We start from the raw sequence: 16,752 nt of genomic DNA, 5'->3' as shown, positions 1-16,752 counted from the left end.
CGCTGGCCTCTTTTGTCTTTCATCTCCCTGGTGAGCTGAGATGTCTTCAAAATGGCCCGTGCGCTACTCAGATTTTCACGTTCGGTCGAAGGCCACAACCACCGCTAAGACAAGGAGACAGCCTTGACACTCCTTGTTCTTGCAAGATACAGGCATCTGCCAGGCCTAAATACAAAGGCTCTCCATGCGCAGAGCTACGGCACGACCCGACAGAGCACCGGCTCTCCACACCTACAACGACGAGAGCTGCCCGCAGCTCTCTAAAGACCAACGGTCAGAGTCCCCGACCTGACACAACACGCAAACAAGGCAGCCAGCATAGCCTTACATATAAATTGGAGACGGGAAGGACAACTTCTGGCATCGCCTTGCCTTCACACCCACCTCTCCTACACCTCGAAGGCCCTGTCCCTGCTTCATGCAGGGCCATGACACCTACACGACAGAGCACTGGCTCTTGACCGCAAATAAGGCAGCCAGCATGGCCTTACAGATTCGCAACTTTAAGAGATAAAGAAGAAGGACAGGCCTGGCTCTGCCTTCCTACTACACCTATCTCCTTCGACACAGGCATCGCCAAGCCTAGTACAAAGGCTCTCCTCGCGCAGAGCCACGGCTCCGATTCGACAGAGCACCGGCTCTCCACACCCACGTACCTTTTTCTTACTCTCTCTTACGGCACTTAGCTGCCTCAGAACACAAGGGATCCACCCTAATGCCCACTGGCCCCAGAACACAAGGGATCCACCCTAATGCCCACTGGCCCCAGAACAAGAGCTCTGCTTCATTGCTCAACACATCCCTGGCCCCACGGCCCAGAACCTAGATAGAGTCTTTTCAACTGGCGGAAATTACCCTACCAGACTGCACACACTGCCAACACCCAAAGAATAGGAGCACCTGAGTACCATACAGGGCGCTACCCGTCTTTCATGCCCCCTGGGAGGCTTTTATAGGACGTTAAACAATACATACATACATACATACAATAACACCTCAGTTCAATCCTCAATTCCTTGCGCACTGCTTGCAATCACTGCCAGAAGTCAGCATTCGAGACCTGTATCAATGTATGACAGAGGTGTTTCCTGCATCATAGTATTCCAAGAACGCGGTTGACTACTACCCCACGCATCTTGTGTTTCCTAAGCAGTGCAAGCAGTTCCCACAGAAGCTCAGCGCTTCCAGCTGGGACCCAGGTGCAACAACGACATTATGGCCTAGGAGATTCCCCAGAATGTAGTTATTGTTGTCATCTAAGTTTCCATCCGGAAGTGGATCGTCATGGACGTGATTAAGCGTTGCTTTGGCTGCGGCGACTTCTATAGGTAGTGCGTAAGCCCACCCAACTGTGTAGTCGTCACGGGACGCCATCTCCGACCAGGGCATAGGTCAAGAAATGAGAGATTCTGAGAGTGTCGTTGCCAAGGCGTTGTGTTATCTAAATCGAAGCTGCCTGGACCGTCTGTCCATTTTGCAGAGTCCGCAACAATCAATCAGATCGGCATGATTGACTCCTACCTAGGTTAGTGATTACTTGATCAGGAAAGTGTTATACTTAGATAGGAATCAATCATGCCGATCTAATTGATTGTTGCGGACTCTGCCATTTTGTGGGTGAGGAAAGCAATCAATTAAACAAGGAACACAGCAACAAACATGTGAGGGGACGGATAAGCTCTTGATCAGTGTTGACGTGTAAGCGACTTATTTGGATCCAGTCATATCTCAATTTCTCGGTGCCCCTTAGGCCAGAAACGTAGACAACAGCCACTGCCAGGCGCACCACACGTATTGAGTCAGTTGCCGGTGGAAGGATTTGGAGAACGGCACGAGCACGGAAGAGTACCCGAGACGGTCACGTCGCGGTGCCAGGCGGCTGCTAAAGTACATGCGGATTTCTCACTTTTGTGGCGAGAACCAATTGTACAACCTAAGGTTTATCATCCTGGCTAGAACAGCCCCATGCGGTTGGTTCTCGCTTGTTTCGTCACACGCATAAGCACTGTTACAAGCAATAGAAAGATACGGTCAGTAGTAATTAAAGCAGCAAGGCTAGCGCCTAGCAAGAACAACTTAAGAAACATCGCAAGAGGGAAACATCTTTCTTCGTCTTAAATTCCGGTCTCCTCACGTTACATTCTCATTAAGCACGGCAGTAAATGGCATTCGCTCCCCATCGTCGAGTCCCGCTCCCGCAGCTGCCAGAAGCGCACACAGCTCAGGAAATGCAATTTATCAGCGACGCCGCATCCAAGGCCGGCAATACAGGACGCCCAGTCCTTCTCTCGTTCTATGAGATGCCAGAATGGTTCCAACGCGAATCCAACCAGTGGGTTCTCTATGGCTATCGGCCTGTCTCAGGCTCGGCCTACGCTTCGTTCTGTAGTTGGTTGTATATACACAACTGTAACGGTGTGAGGAGAGGAGGAAGACTGCGTTGCATTGTGTAGCTATGGAGGAACTGCAGCTATATAGGTGTGTGTGATGAGAAAGTGTGGTAGCGATAGCCGTACCCAACTCTCACCCAAGTCGGTCTTGGCAAGTCCCAAACCGTTACAAGTATAGATATCAAATCGGGAAATTCTATCGAGTAATGTCAACCAACCAAGCAAAGTAAGGGCTTCTCGTCAACCAACCAAGCAAGGTAAAGGACTCTTGTCAGTCAAGTCAAGTAAGAGGGGCGATTTTTGGTTTACTTGGTTGATGGACACACTGCTTTTATAAAATTCCAGCATGTCATCCAGATACACAGGGCAGTTCTTAACCCCCAAAAACGATCGGTCCGGCCTACCGAGTTATCCTTGTTACTAGTCACGATTACATGGGGAGCTCTACTCGACAGAGTATCACGGAGCTGGTGCGCAGTGGGACTGAGGTAGAATATGTGTTGTACTGTGAGGAGCGCAGTGATCGGAATGGTCTGGTCTGACTTGGTCTTGGTCTGGTCTAGACTGCTAAGACTTGGTCTGGTCTGGCGATTTTTTGAGACCGTGGTCGGACCGGTCTAGATGATCGGACCGGTCCGGCTATAAATAGGTCCACGTGACTAGATCTTAGACTAATCTAGCCAGAAAATTTAGCACAATATGAGTCATTAAGATCAAGGTAAGTCTTCTACTTACATAGAACAATCAAGTCCTTAACAACCTACTTATATACTATTGTTATGGAGCCTTCAACACCAACCTCACCGTCCCCATCGAATATTATAAGACTAGATTTAACGTCTCTTACTCCATCTCCTATCCCCACGTCATCACCCACCCCTATACTATCACCCACTCCTATTCAATATCACGAATCTCCAGATGAGTTCGTGCAGGGCGGTATCACGTACGTGAAACGTGCAATAATTGCAAGGAAGGATTTCCGTCAAGGTACATCACACATCTGGAAGTACGGACTCCAATACATTCGAGATAGTGATAAGAAAGAGGTGTATTACTGCCATGAGTGCAGGGTTGGGAAGAGCAAGCAAGAGTTTTTTGTCATCAATGGCACTTCTAGGATCCGGAATCACCTGGAACAGAAGCACCAGATTGATCCCCAGAGTGGCATCAAGCGAAAGGGTTCTGTACGGAAGTCTATAATCGACCAGCAAAAGGATGGGGCTGCTTCCAGCACCTTTTTCTGGAAGGAGTCAGTAGAGAAGTTTAAAGAGCTTCTAATTCGTTGGATTGTGTACTGCCATATCGCCTTCTTTCAATTAGAGAACCAGTACTTTCGTGAACTACTCCTCTTTTTAAATCCGGCACTACTCAACCACCTCCCGAACGCTGCGAAGACTATCCGAAGCTGGGTAATGAATGCATTCATATCGAAGAAGCAACAGCTTAGGGAGGACCTACACCATTCACGGAGTAGGATCTCTATCTCCTTTGATCTCTGGACTTCACCAAACCCTTACGCTATCCTAGGCGTCGTCGCTATGTGGATTGACACTACCGGCATGCGACGTGTTACCGCTTTAGGTATGCGACGTATATACGGCGAACATACTGGAGAGAATCTTGGATCGGTGGTCCTTGAATTGCTGGAAGAATACGACATTAGCGGAGATCAGATTGGATACTTTATGCTAGATAATGCCTCGGCAAATGATACCGCTGTTGAGTTTATACTCAAGGATCTCTGCCCATGGATGAAGTCAAAACAACGTCGTCATCGCCGGCTGCGTTGCTTGGGCCATGTCATCAACCTCTGTTGCCAGGCGTTCCTTATGGGGCGAAACTGTGAGAAGTATCTTGCGAAGCTGGAGAAGCATCATCAACGTGGCGACTATACGAAGGTGGAAGAGCTCTGGAAGAAGTTCGGATGTTTGGGTCGTCTTCACAACCTGGTGCGATACATCAGGCTTACTCCACAACGGCGTGAGGAGTTTGCTACAGTTATTATCGGCGGAGATCTTTCGCAATTCGACGGGCTTGAGCTTATCCAGAACAACTCGACCCGCTGGAACTTATGGTTTTATTCGATTACACGTGCATTAAATGTTCGAGAACGTTTAGAGCTCTTCTCGGCTCGTTATGTACCTAGAAAGGGCTCCGTAGGGATCGCGAACTTTAAGCTTGATGGATAGCACTGGTTTGAGCTTGAAAAGATTGAACTCGCTCTCAAAGACTTCTATGCTGCAACTTTGCTTTCTGAAGGTAAGAAGACGTCACTTGCGGACTGGTTTTCAACTTTGGACTGCCTTCTCCGGGAGATAAGCGAGACGAAGGATCACTACCACGACATCCACACTGAGGACGATAACAACTTTACATGGAAGTACCTTTAAGGCTGCGCTGATGCTGCTTGGTTAAAGTGCGTTGAGTACTATAACAATCAGCAGCTGAATTAGCAAAATCGATTCCCTGAAGATACTGACCTTCCACCGGCATATTATGCGGCTCAAATCCTTGATCTATATCGCAAGTGGGGATGGTTCAGGCAAGAGTGGGTTCTTCAGGGCGACGAAGAGAAGAAGAGGTGGTTTGAAAACGCACAATTAGCGGTGAAGCATCTCTGGGAGACAGAGTATAAGGGAAGGTACCCTGTCGAGATGCTGCCACCACCAGCTAGGAAGGAGAGAGATCCTGACCCAGCATTTGATCGCCAGCGGGAACATAAGCGCATTCGAATAGACGCTCCAGTTTCTACAACTGATTTGTATGAACAATACATCTCTACTGACCGGCTTCATAACGAAGAGGCAGGTTGCAATGAGGCTATTGCGTACTGGCTATCTCGCTACGACTCCCAACGAGATCTCGCTCGCTTCGCTCTAGACATGTTTGCGATCTCGCCTATGTCGGATGAATGCGAACGTCTTTTTAGTAGCGCGAAGCTTACTATCGTCGATCGCCGTGGTAGGCTGAAGGCAGATATTATAGAAGCGTGCGAGTGTCTCCGGGCCTGGTATGGAAAGCCCCAAGCTGAGGGGAACAGCGATATCGAGGATAGTGAGAACGAAGACGACTAGATTGACAGTCAGTAGTAAAACACATTTCCTCGGCTTCCTTCTTTGCTTCAGCCTCATTCTTGGCGGTCTTGTTGGTCGGACCGGTCTGGTCGGACCGGTCCTTATGTAAGCACCTGGTCTGGTCTGGTCTGTACCCTCAGACCAGACCAGACCAGACCATTCCGATCACTGCGATGGTGTAGAGCTGCCTGTGCTGGTTTGGCTTTCTGTAGCTAGCTTTGTCTGTTTTAATAATCCTTGTAATTGCTTTCTGGATTGGGTGGTTGCTAGATAGCTGGTGTGCTCTAGATGCATGTTTTCGGTTTTAGTATTGAGTCTAATTGCGGGTAACGTGAGTCCAGATTCAATGCTCGTTGGTAGAGATAGTGACGTACTAAATACTCCGATTATCGTTCTGCCCGCTAGGTTATGCAGTGATTGTAGGAGGCTATTAGCCAGAGGTGTCAACAATCAAGCCAATCAATCTCGAGGCATTAGCTTGGATTGATTACTGTTTTAGATGAAGTGAGCTTGATTGTTTAGCTTGATGAGGCGTTTTTGGTGGCTTGATTGAGGCTTGATTGTTCAGCTTGGTGGCGTTAGGCGCCAAGGCGCTATATAAGGCTGCTCGTTTTGCGGGTAGAGCGATCTCACGATAGTATTTTAGTGTTGAGTTTACTCGTCGTCTTCCCAATCCGCCAGCCCATATAAAAGCTCCATCTCGTCGTCGGTTATCACTCCAATAGGTGCCTCGCCGTCGACACTAAAGCCAGCTCTTTGCCATCCCCGTACGCACTGTATTGCTGCTAGAAGCTGAGGTTTTATACAGCGTCGCCGCGGCTCCAGCAGATCGCCTAGCTCACTAAACATGCGCTCACAGTCACAGCTTGACGCTGGGATAGAGAGCACGTCAAGCGCAAGCTTGCTGAGGCTAGGGTAGCGATCGCGCACTGCTACCCAGTATTTGATGGGGTTGTTTGCGTACTCTGTGCCTCGCTCTGCCGCTGGCTCGCTGCGCTTCCACCTCGTATACTCGTCCTCCGCCGCGCTGGCCTCGTCGCTGGAGCTGGGGTTAATGAGCGCGTCGATCGCCTCGTCCATGTCGTTAGAGATTACCCTTAATGGCCTCACTGCGCGCGGCAACGTGTCGTACTGCGCCCAGAGCGCGCGAAAGCTGCTGTTGTTAGTCGCGATCCAGTCAGGCTTGTCACTCCACACTTTGTCAAGGTAGTGCTTATAGTACGGGTGAAGTATTGTGGCAGCGTAGTACGCTGGCGAGTCGTCTAGCTTGCTGTAGTAGTCGTCGGCCTTCGCCCAGGCAGCGCGCAGGTTGGTTGCAAGGTGATCTTCGGGCGCCTCGGGGTGCGCGTTATAGTCGACTGCGGCGTACGAGTTAACGCGCTGCTCATAGTACGAGAGCAGGTACTCAAGCACTGGTATAACCTCAGCGATAGACCCAAAGCCACCGCTTTTACCGCGTCCCTCAAGGCGCTCTGTCGCTGTCTTCAGCGGCTTCAGCACATCCATGTACTCTGTTATCACCGCCCAGTCAGCAGCTCCGAGGCCGTCAGATCGCATCCACGACTGCGCGACAGGCTGCTTGTTGCCACGACTCTCAGCCCACGTGTCCTCATCTCGCACTCGCCGTATATGGTGAAGGGAGTATGCGTTAATAGCGGACTGCAGCTTAACAGCGCGCTCAAAGCATGAGTAGTAAGAGTTCCAGCGTGTGACGACAGGCTTAACAGGCTCTAGTACTTTGCGCTCTTCAGCTAACGCGTCAGCAGGCAGCTCTTTGTGCGCGAGGCGCTGAAAGTCCTCAAAAAGCTTGTGTTGCTGCGGCGTTTTAATATAGCTGATGACGCTGAGAAGCACGCCTAACGGGCCAACACGCCTCCACTCCTCCATGAAGTCGTGCTCGTCGTGAAGTTCGCGTGCGTCGTTATTAAAGGCGTCGCCATCCTTGCCCCAGAGGAGCGTTTGGCCAACAAGGTTGAGCGTGTGAGGACCGCAGCGGAGGCGTCGATGAGCAGCGTTAAAGCCGTACTTGTGTGCTAATACTTCAACAGTACAATCGTTGTTGATCGCGTTATCAAGCACGAAGTAGCCAATTGATTGCGCGTTAATGCCAAAATCCTGGAGCGTCTCTATAACGACTTCAGCCATCATCTCCCCACTGTGAGCACCACTTAGCTGTGGCAGCGCGATAGGCACGTCTCGCAGCTCTGCCTTGCTATCAATGTAGTGCGCAACGACGCCCAAGAAGCCACGTTTGCCACCCTTTGTCGTCCACCCGTCAAAGCTAATGTGGATTTTACTGAGCGCCCGCGACAGCTGCTGGACGACACGCGGCTTCAGGTAGTCGTACAGGCGCACGACAAAGCGAGTAACACTTACATGAGACGCCCAAAGCGCTGCCTCAGCCTGCGGGTTAGCAGCTGCAATGAGGCGCCGGAATGCAGGGCTCTCAAACTCAGAGAGTGGGTGGTTGTTCTCAACAAGCCAGCTTACAGCCTCCATTCGAAAGCGCTGAGTATTGAAACCGAGGAGCTCGTTAGCAGCAGTTTGCGACACCTTGCCGCTGTTTTGCTTAAGCATGCGCTCTAACCAGCTAACCTTGGTGCTGGCAGCAGTCTTGCCAGGTGGGCTCTGGCCATGGCCGCGTTTCTGCTCCTCCAGGTGTCACGCCGCAGCCGTGGTTGAGCGCGTTGTCTCGTATATCCCGCTCATCGGAGTCATCTTATGGTCGTAGCAGTAACGGCACACAAAGAAGAGTTTGCTTGGATCTCTCAGCAACGCGACGCGCCAGCCGTAGCGATAGATCCAGCTTTTGCGCGACGACTGCGACGAAGCTGGGCGTACGTAACGCGGTAAAAGGCTGAAGTCGAGGCCTTCAAAATCATCCATCAGGCTCGCGTCAAACTCCTCATATGTAGCCACCTCATCAGCTGCCGACGACGCTGCTGTTGCCTGCTCGCTGCCCTCAGTGGGTGCGACAACAGTGTCTTCAGGCCGCGCCTTACGCAGCCGCGACTCAAAATTTAAGGCCTGAGACGCCTCGCTAATAGCTCTACGAGGCGACTGACGCGGTTGCGATAGCTGGCTCTCAACGAGTATAGGCTGGCTGGCGAAGCCGCTGGCAGCGGGCCTTCTGGCTCGTTTGCTTGGGGTGGCAGCAGCGTCGTCGACGCGTCTTTTGGGCGGCATAGTGGCGACAGTACGATAACGACGATGGGAGCAAAAAGGTAGGGTAATATAGGCTCTATCAGTAGCACTGGGACTGGAACATGTGTGAATCGTGTTGGTTTACTGTGCTACCGGAACTGAGATCTATATCTCTGCTGGCTACTGTTGTGGCGCTAAGCCCTGTACGCACTAGCCTGTGAGTGTGAGAAGATGGGATGGAACCTAGGTCATATACCCTAAGGCCCACACGGTGGCTGATAGGCTCAATTGGGTGGCTAGTAGATGGGCAGATAGCCTCAACGCCTCCGCTGCCTTGCTGCATCAATCTAATCAAGCTGATCAATCAAGCTTCGTCTTTTAAGCTTGATTGCTAACCAATCTCTATGCGAGAGGCTTGATTGATGGAACCGTTGGCTTGATTGTAGATTGATCAAGCGCTTGTAAGCCGCTTGATTGTTGACAGGTCTGACAGACAATCAGCCGCTTCTCAGCAACCATCCCATGCTTGGGGAGCAGACACTATCCATGGACGACTTTCAAGCAGACTTGTCAACAAACAAAACAAAACAGGATTTTGAGCCTATCCTGACTTGATTGGAAAATTGGCGATCGCGCGTCCTGTATTGATTGTTTAGTGTTAAGTTTTAGGTAATCCTGATTGAAGATTGATTAATTCCTGGTGTTTTGATTGCAATCGTGACTGTAATTATATACAAATTATTAGCTAGCGTAATCCCACTCGCATACCTTGTAGACGTCGTCAATCTTCTCATCTGAAATCAGCGCCTCTGCGTCAGCTTGGTTTTAAGGCTTAAAGCCTGCCGCCCGCCAACTCTTTATACACTGCAGTGCCGCCAGTAAGTTGCTGCTAATCTTGCGCCTCCGAGGCTCTAACAGGTCACCTAGTTCACTGAACATGCGCTCACAGTCGCAGCTGGAGGCAGGGATTGTAAGGACGTCGATCGCGAGCTGCGCTAGCTGCGGGTATTTAGGGCGTAGGTCCTGCCAATACTTAATCGGATTAAGTCCGGAATCAAACTGAGCGTCATCCCAAGGCAGCTCGAAGCGCCGCCAGCGCTCTAGCTGATCCACCTCTGCTACCTCCGCCGTCTGGTCAGTGTTGACCATAGCCGCTATTGCGTCGCGGATAGAACTTGTACGAGGCGCTAGAGTGCGCGCTAGAGGTGCCAGAGGGCGCCTGTACTGCGCCCAAAGTTGCTGTAGTCCAGCTTCACCTGCGCGGATCCACGACGGCTTGTCGCGCCAGCTCTTCTCGCAGTAGCTTTTGTAGTATGGATGGAGGCAACAGGCAGCGTAGTAGGCGGGAGAGTCGTCGAGGAGGAGGTAATAGCGGTCGAGCTTGTGCCAAGCAGCGCGGAGGTTAATTACGAGGTGATCCTCTGGGGCGTGAAGTTCGTTGTGATTGACGCCGCCGTACGGCTCAAGAGCTGTTTCGTAGGCTTTTAGCACGGCCTCGTAGACTGGATATACCTCGTAGATTGCGCCAAAGCTGCCTGAAGTACCGCGGGCTTCGAGGCTTCTTGTAGCCTCCTTCAGCGGCTTCAGTACTGCGATATACTCGGTAATCACTGCCCAGTCTGCCGCAGTAAGCCCACCCGATCTCATCCACGCTGGGGCATCTAGCAGCTTATTGCGGCGGCTAGCAGCGTACGCGTCGTCGCGAGCCTGACGCTCTATGTGATCGCTAGCGTACTTGTCAACAGCGTCCTTCAGCAAAACTGCGCGCTCAAAGGTATCGTGATAGCTGTTCCACCGAGTAACAACAGGTTTCACTGGCTCTAGTATCGCAGTAGTGGCGGCATGCGGGAGCGCATTGACTAAGCGCTGAGCGTCCTCAAAGAGTGCATGTTGCTTAGGCGTATTGATGTAGTTTACTATCGCGATAAGTACGCCTAAAGGTCCCTCGCAACGCCACTCCTTTAAGTATTGCGCCTCAACTTTCCACTCGTCCTCACTATTGTTGTACGCCTCCTCATCTACACCGAACATAATTGCCTGCCCAATAAGATTCAGCGTATGAGGCGCGCAACGGAGCCGGCGGTGAGCTTTAACAAAGCTGTGGAGGCGAGCGAGGTTGGCAACAGCGGTATCGTTAGCGGATGCGTTGTCGAGTATAAAGTAGCCTAGCTGGGTGCTACTAATGCCGAATTCTTGCAGTACCATAGTAACAACTTCGGCGATTTTCTCACCCGTGTGGGCGCCCGTAAGCTGCGGCAGGGCAATAGGCAGGTCCCTGATAGTGCCGGCAGAGTCAGCAAAGTGAGCAACAATGCCCATAAAGCCGCGCTTGCCACCTTTCGTTGTCCACCCGTCAAAGCTCACGTGGATCTTACTAGACGCGTTTGACAACAACAAGATAACCTTTGGCTGAAGGTAGCTATACAACCTTATAACGTATCGCGAAACGCTATTGTGGCTTGTCCATAACGCTTCCGCTGCCTCCGGGTTGGCGTACGCAATCATATCTCGGAACGACTGCGTTTCAAACTCGCGTAATGGGTGGTTGTTGTCAATAAGCCAGCTCACTGCTGCGTACCTAAAGCCAGCAACGTCGAAGTTGCCTACTGTGTTGGCAACCTCCTGGCTAACAACAACGCCTTTGTGGGCTGCCCATTGCAACGAGCGTTGCCCACCTGGCAGCGCCTTTAGCGCTACAGCACCAGCTTTTGTTATGTTGTGGCCAAGCTTAACCTGGGCGAGGTGGCGTAGCGCAGCTGTCGTTGATGACGTCGTCTCATGGATGAAGCTCTGGTGGCTTACACGGCGCTGGTGGCAGTACTTGCACACCCAGAACGTGCGCTGTGGAGCTTCAGACTTGCTAACTCGATAGCCATACTTGTATATCCAGCTCTTCTTATGTCGTGGTGTACGCAAAGGCTTACAGTAACCAGGTAATCGATCCCATACAATGCCCGCGAAGTCATCCGCAAGGTGGCTATCTGGGCCTCCATCACTGCCTTCATCACCGCTATTAACAACCTCAAGCACTTCGGTAGGCGCGTTAGTGGCAGCATTCGAGCTTTTAGTAGGCGCAGCGATCGCGTTTTCCGGCAACAAATAAAGCAGCTGCCTTTCGAACGGACGCTCGTCGGTCGCCTGGCTTGCGGCAATAGCCAGCGCTTTGCGTGGTGAGGTGCGTATAGGTATCTCAGGCGGCGTAGCCTCTATAGGGATAGGCTGTGAGGCAGTGCCTTGGGATGTTTTGGCGCGCTTTGGAGCTACTTTGTGCGCTTCAGCGCTGCGTTTTGAGCGTACAGGAGGCATATGGGCTGCGGAGGCAGAGCCAGAGGCGGCGGCGGCGGCAATGAGTGCTAGGTGACTAAGCGAGCATCACTAAGTGAGTGTGTGGGAGATAGTGGGTGCTGGAAGAATTGAAGGATTGAACTGAGGTGGTATTGTGTATGTATGTATGTATGTATGTGTTGAGAATACAGTCCGTAAGTGACTTGGTGGTATCAAGCGGAGGAGTAGTCACATGATTGGTGACACGTGCAGGTGGGTCCTAGCGGGGAGCTTGGACGCAGCTGCACGCAACACGGATCTACGAACGTGTGAATAGCTCCTTAGTCAATACAATACGAATCTGTACCACCACTACCGTTGTGCCTTAGAGAGCGCTCTATTAGGTAGTCATACTACTACTAATAGTGCCAGCTTCTCAATAGTATGTATTGTTTAACGTCCTATGAAAGCCTCCCAGGGGGCTTGAAAGACGGGTAGCGCCCTGTATGGTACTCAGGTGCTCCTATTCTTTGGGTGTTGGCAGTGTGTGCAGTCTGGTAGGGTAATTTCCGCCAGTTGAAAAGACTCTATCTAGGTTCTGGGCCGTGGGGCCAGGGATGTGTTGAGCAATGAAGCAGAGCTCTTGTTCTGGGGCCAGTGGGCATTAGGGTGGATCCCTTGTGTTCTGAGGCAGCTAAGTGCCGTAAGAGAGAGTAAGAAAAAGGTACGTGGGTGTGGAGAGCCGGTGCTCTGTCGAATCGGAGCCGTGGCTCTGCGCGAGGAAAGCCTTTGTACTAGGCTTGGCGATGCCTGTGTCGAAGGAGATAGGTGTAGTAGGAAGGCAGAGCCAGGCCTGTCCTTCTTCTTTATCTCTTAAAGTTGCGAATCTGTAAGGCCATGCTGGCTGCCTTATTTGCGGTCAAGAGCCAGTGCTCTGTCGTGTAGGTGTCATGGCCCTGCATGAAGCAGGGACAGGGCCTTCGAGGTGTAGGAGAGGTGGGTGTGAAGGCAAGGCGATGCCAGAGCTTGTCCTTCCCCGTCTCTAATTTGTTTGTAAGGCTATGCTGGCTGCCTTGTTTGCGTGTTGTGTCAGATTGGGGACTCTGACCGTTGGTCTTTAGAGAGCTGCGGGCAGCTCTCGTCGTTGTAGGTGTGGAGAGCCGGTGCTCTGTCGGGTCGTGCCGTAGCTCTGCGCATGGAGAGCCTTTGTATTTAGGCCTGGCAGATGCCTGTATCTTGCAAGAACAAGGAGTGTCAAGGCTGTCTCCTTGTCTTAGCGGTGGTTGTGGCCTTCGACCGAACGTGAAAATCTGAGTAGCGCACGGGCCATTTTGAAGACATCTCAGCTCACCAGGGAGATGAAAGACAAAAGAGGCCAGCGCGCCTGCCACAGCGCCTGCAGCCGGAAGAGGACGCTGGAAAACAGATTTAAGAAGGCATTTGAGTCTTGTTTTGATGAAAAATCGATGGATATCGACCTTTCGTTGACCTGGAAAAGTTGATGTTCGGTGAGGTGGTATTGTGTAAGGCTACGAACTGTATATGTAGGTGGGTGACTATCAACAGCACTAGCCCTTAATAGGCATCGCGCCTTTACCATAAGTGAGTTGCGACTGCAGAAGCAGAGCAGGAGAGACCCCAAACCGTGACAGAGTGAGACTACCTAAGTGATTGTGAGATCGTAGTCTATATACATTTAATCAGGAATCAGGATATTTTCAATCAGGAAGAGAGCTTGATCCTGTTTTGCTTGCAAAATACGCTTGAGTCTGATTGACCTGATTTGATTGAATAAAACGTCAGGAATCAATCAGGATCAATCAGGACTCCTGTTTGTTGACAAGTCTGCTTTCAAGGTAGAGTAGATTTGGTTTCAATGCATAAGAGCTAACTAACTCATTGGCAGCTCAGGAAGAAGGTTTAGTTGCGCGCGTAGCTTCTTCCGCTACTATGCGACCGGTGTCTTATGACAGCAGGCAAGGAGACTTACAAATGGCCCCGACATATAGAGGATTTGCGGACGGCGATGAACGCCCGCAGCAGACACTCGTGCCCAGTTTCAAAAGAAAGCGAGCACGAAGTGGCAAGGATCGAGCTACCTGGGCTTACAATCATATCCTCCAGTTGGAACGGCAGAAACTGTTTAGCAAACCAGAAGTAGAGCGAATGCAACTGGAAAGATTTTTAGAACATCCCGAAGTCAATCAGCTGGACGATGGCTCTGTGCCATTTCGCTTCTTGTATCTAACGATCGGCAGCTCGCAAACCCTCATGGACTTCAGCGACCAGTTACGAGTCGCTAGGGATACACAAAATAGGCTAGGGGTGCCCTTATGCTCCCCTTCAAGTATCTCAGAAACATTCAACACGATATGTCGCCTTGATACTACAGAAGCCACCTGCATACTCCTGAAACGCTATTACGCCATCAAGCTCTTAGAGGAAGAGGAAGAGGAAGAATACCACGGTCTAAACAGCGAAGACATACCTGTCGAGACTCCGGAGACGATGAGCAAAGAAGGTACAACTCAAGTGGGAAATCCTACAGTGATCCGAGATGCTGCACTGATAGACAGGCAAACATCCAAGATCAGGCCGGACGCGCAACCAGGATCAAGAGAATTCCTCATCATCCGCCGAAAGGTCAAGCGAATTCGCCAGCTCGCAAAACGCTTGCGAGGGTTGACCAACCTTTACGGTATAGGCATACTTGCTCTCCTTCCATCTGGGTCATCGTTCTCAGGCTTCTCTGTGACCGACGCTATGTGGGTAAACTATAGCCTAACGCTCTCTAACAATCGTGCTGATGCGGTCAGGTTGCTAGCCATGAGCGAGCAACGTTTTGGTCTGTTCATCCGGTTACTGCATCGGGAGCAGGGTCAACTTCTAAAAGGGCTGAGTGAAGCTGTCGCACCAGCTCTGACGACGCTAGCGACGTTTGGTCTTGGACATCAGATAAAGTTTGACTTTGAGAAAGTGGACTTGGTGAGGCTCGGCGATGTCCCGAAGGCTGCACTTGCCGTGTTGATTGTTTCTCCGTAGCTGAAAATAATCACACGTTTCCACAGACGTAGGTGACAACGTGACTGACAAGCGCGTCGGGCCGTGAGCGACTAAGCATTACCAGTGGCCACTTATAGGATTGCCATTTCGTGGCACGATCGTTAGTGCTCAGCGGAAACAAACTGGCCAGGTCTGCCGCGTCACCAGTAAGCTTTTTGTCGGCTAGTCTACGCTTGACTTTGCCGATCTTCTTTCAACATCCTGGTGCATGATGTGACGGTGTGAGGAGAGGAGGAGGACTGCGTTGCATTGTGTAGCTATGGAGGAACTGCAGCTATATAGGTGTGTGTGATGAGAAAGTGTGGTAGCGATAGCCGTACCCAACTCTCACCTAAGTTGGTCTTGGCAAGGCCCAAACCGTTACACATGAGGTCAGGGCTGAACACGTTCGTTTGCAGCTCGTCAGACATCGTTTCGTGGCGGTGAATTACAGATGTCGCCATGGAAAGTGTCAATAGGACCTGGTGAGGAACATGTGTGAATCGTGTTCTATTGGTTCTATGGAAGGGACGAGCTATGTACGAAGGGGCAAGCTTGGCGCTAGGCCTAGAAAGTGCTAGCGTAAGAGGGAAGATGGGCTGAGAACCTCGGACAGGACACTAGAGGGCTACGGTATATTACCGTGCCTGACATATACAATCCCAAAGTCACATCAGAAGGCGGACGACTCTTAAAAAGAAACGATATTACAATGCAGCGGTATATCAGATGCTGTACTAGCTGCTGAATATCGTACAAGGAAGCTAGTACCTCGGGTAACACAAAGAATAGTATTCCCTTAATACATATTTTTCTCTTTATGCATTGAATGCCGTAAAACCTTGAAGTGGACAATATAACTCATGTCGACGCCGTGAATACAAGGTTACCAGAATACATGTGCGAAAAGTCAGGTCAATCAAAGGCATGCATAACTGGCTGTGCTCGGGCGAACAGATATGACGATCGCTTTTCTCGGCACAACGCTCGCTGAGAGCGTCATAGAATAACTCGGAGTTAGAGAAACCAAGGCCGCGTTTAGTGTTTTTACATTTGACTGTGCTTAGATGACTCCCTTCATATTATGTGTGAGAGGGCAACTATGCAGCGGAGAAGCTAGTATGGGGCTTTAGGCAAGCGCTACAGCCAACATAGAGGCCTGGAAGTGCAATGCTATTGCTCTAACATGACTTCCTCAGCTATCTAGCCTTCAAAGACTTCAGGATCTAGAGAGTGTGTGCCCTCTTGACGAAGTATACTCCCAATTGCTGCATCGTAGTATGCGTGGTACTCGCTTGCCTTCCCTTGCCAAATCTCAGCCTCCGAATCAAACAGCATACATTTCTGATCGCTTCCACTCCAATCTTGTGGAAAGTCGCAGAGTTTTGAAAGAGTGAGCGACGTAAGAGAAAGACCTTGTGCAATCTCATTAAGAGTTACCTCCCAGGTATTCAGAGGATCTTCTAGTCGTACGAGTGACATGCGGGTGAGCGTAAGAGAGCGTAATGTGAGCTTGTGAGCATGTAGGAACTGTACCAGGGTACTTCTATCCGTGGCGATTTCGAGTTTGATGTCACGAATTCTGCTCCAGGGCGAGTGGCGGGTCAGCTAGACAAGTAGCTGAATGGAGTCCTTCGCGCACTGCCTCTCGGTGGATTAGAAGAGCGGCAAGAGGATGCCGTCGACAAGTCTTCCAAAGACTAAGCGTGAATTTTTTAGGCCTTTCGTGGCGGTAAGAAAGCCAAAGACGAATTTGGCAGCAGTTTCCAGGCTACCCACTAGTTCGTCTTCGTCGGACACGACGTAATCGAGGTGTGTAAGACCACTTACAGCGT

General features: G+C 50.9%; 6 protein-coding genes across 6 annotated transcripts; 2 read left to right on the top strand and 4 right to left on the bottom strand.

Annotated features, from left to right (window-relative positions):
• Positions 1–3,169: 3,169 nt before the first annotated feature.
• Positions 3,170–5,467, top strand: PtrM4_054130 (Dimer-Tnp-hAT domain containing protein; the record flags this gene model as incomplete). Its single annotated transcript, XM_066105039.1, has 3 exons — positions 3,170–4,531; positions 4,583–4,773; positions 4,936–5,467. The coding sequence occupies 3 exons, from the start codon at positions 3,170–3,172 to the stop codon at positions 5,465–5,467; spliced, it is 2,085 nt and encodes a 694-aa protein (XP_065959603.1).
• A 654-nt stretch (positions 5,468–6,121) lies between these two features.
• PtrM4_054120 (uncharacterized protein) lies at positions 6,122–8,044 on the bottom strand (the record flags this gene model as incomplete). Its single annotated transcript, XM_066105038.1, has 1 exon — positions 6,122–8,044. One exon carries the CDS (start codon positions 8,042–8,044, stop codon positions 6,122–6,124), a length of 1,923 nt encoding a protein of 640 aa, XP_065959602.1.
• Positions 8,045–8,128: 84 nt separating this feature from the next.
• PtrM4_054110 (uncharacterized protein) lies at positions 8,129–8,653 on the bottom strand (the record flags this gene model as incomplete). The annotated part of the gene is made up of 1 exon (XM_066105037.1): positions 8,129–8,653. The coding sequence occupies one exon, from the start codon at positions 8,651–8,653 to the stop codon at positions 8,129–8,131; it is 525 nt and encodes a 174-aa protein (XP_065959601.1).
• A 783-nt stretch (positions 8,654–9,436) lies between these two features.
• Positions 9,437–10,930, bottom strand: PtrM4_054100 (uncharacterized protein; the record flags this gene model as incomplete). Its single annotated transcript, XM_066105036.1, has 1 exon — positions 9,437–10,930. One exon carries the CDS (start codon positions 10,928–10,930, stop codon positions 9,437–9,439), a length of 1,494 nt encoding a protein of 497 aa, XP_065959600.1.
• Positions 10,931–13,867: 2,937 nt separating this feature from the next.
• Positions 13,868–14,917, top strand: PtrM4_054090 (uncharacterized protein; the record flags this gene model as incomplete). The annotated part of the gene is made up of 1 exon (XM_001937138.1): positions 13,868–14,917. One exon carries the CDS (start codon positions 13,868–13,870, stop codon positions 14,915–14,917), a length of 1,050 nt encoding a protein of 349 aa, XP_001937173.1.
• Positions 14,918–16,120: 1,203 nt separating this feature from the next.
• On the bottom strand, positions 16,121–16,399 carry PtrM4_054080 (uncharacterized protein; the record flags this gene model as incomplete). Its single annotated transcript, XM_066105035.1, has 1 exon — positions 16,121–16,399. One exon carries the CDS (start codon positions 16,397–16,399, stop codon positions 16,121–16,123), a length of 279 nt encoding a protein of 92 aa, XP_065959599.1.
• Between the last annotated feature and the right edge of the window lie 353 nt (positions 16,400–16,752).

The sequence above is a fragment of the Pyrenophora tritici-repentis genome, chromosome 10 (genome assembly GCF_003171515.1).
Source record: "Pyrenophora tritici-repentis strain M4 chromosome 10, whole genome shotgun sequence".
NCBI lineage: Eukaryota > Fungi > Ascomycota > Dothideomycetes > Pleosporales > Pleosporaceae > Pyrenophora > Pyrenophora tritici-repentis.
This window is presented reverse-complemented; position numbering and strand designations above follow the sequence as displayed.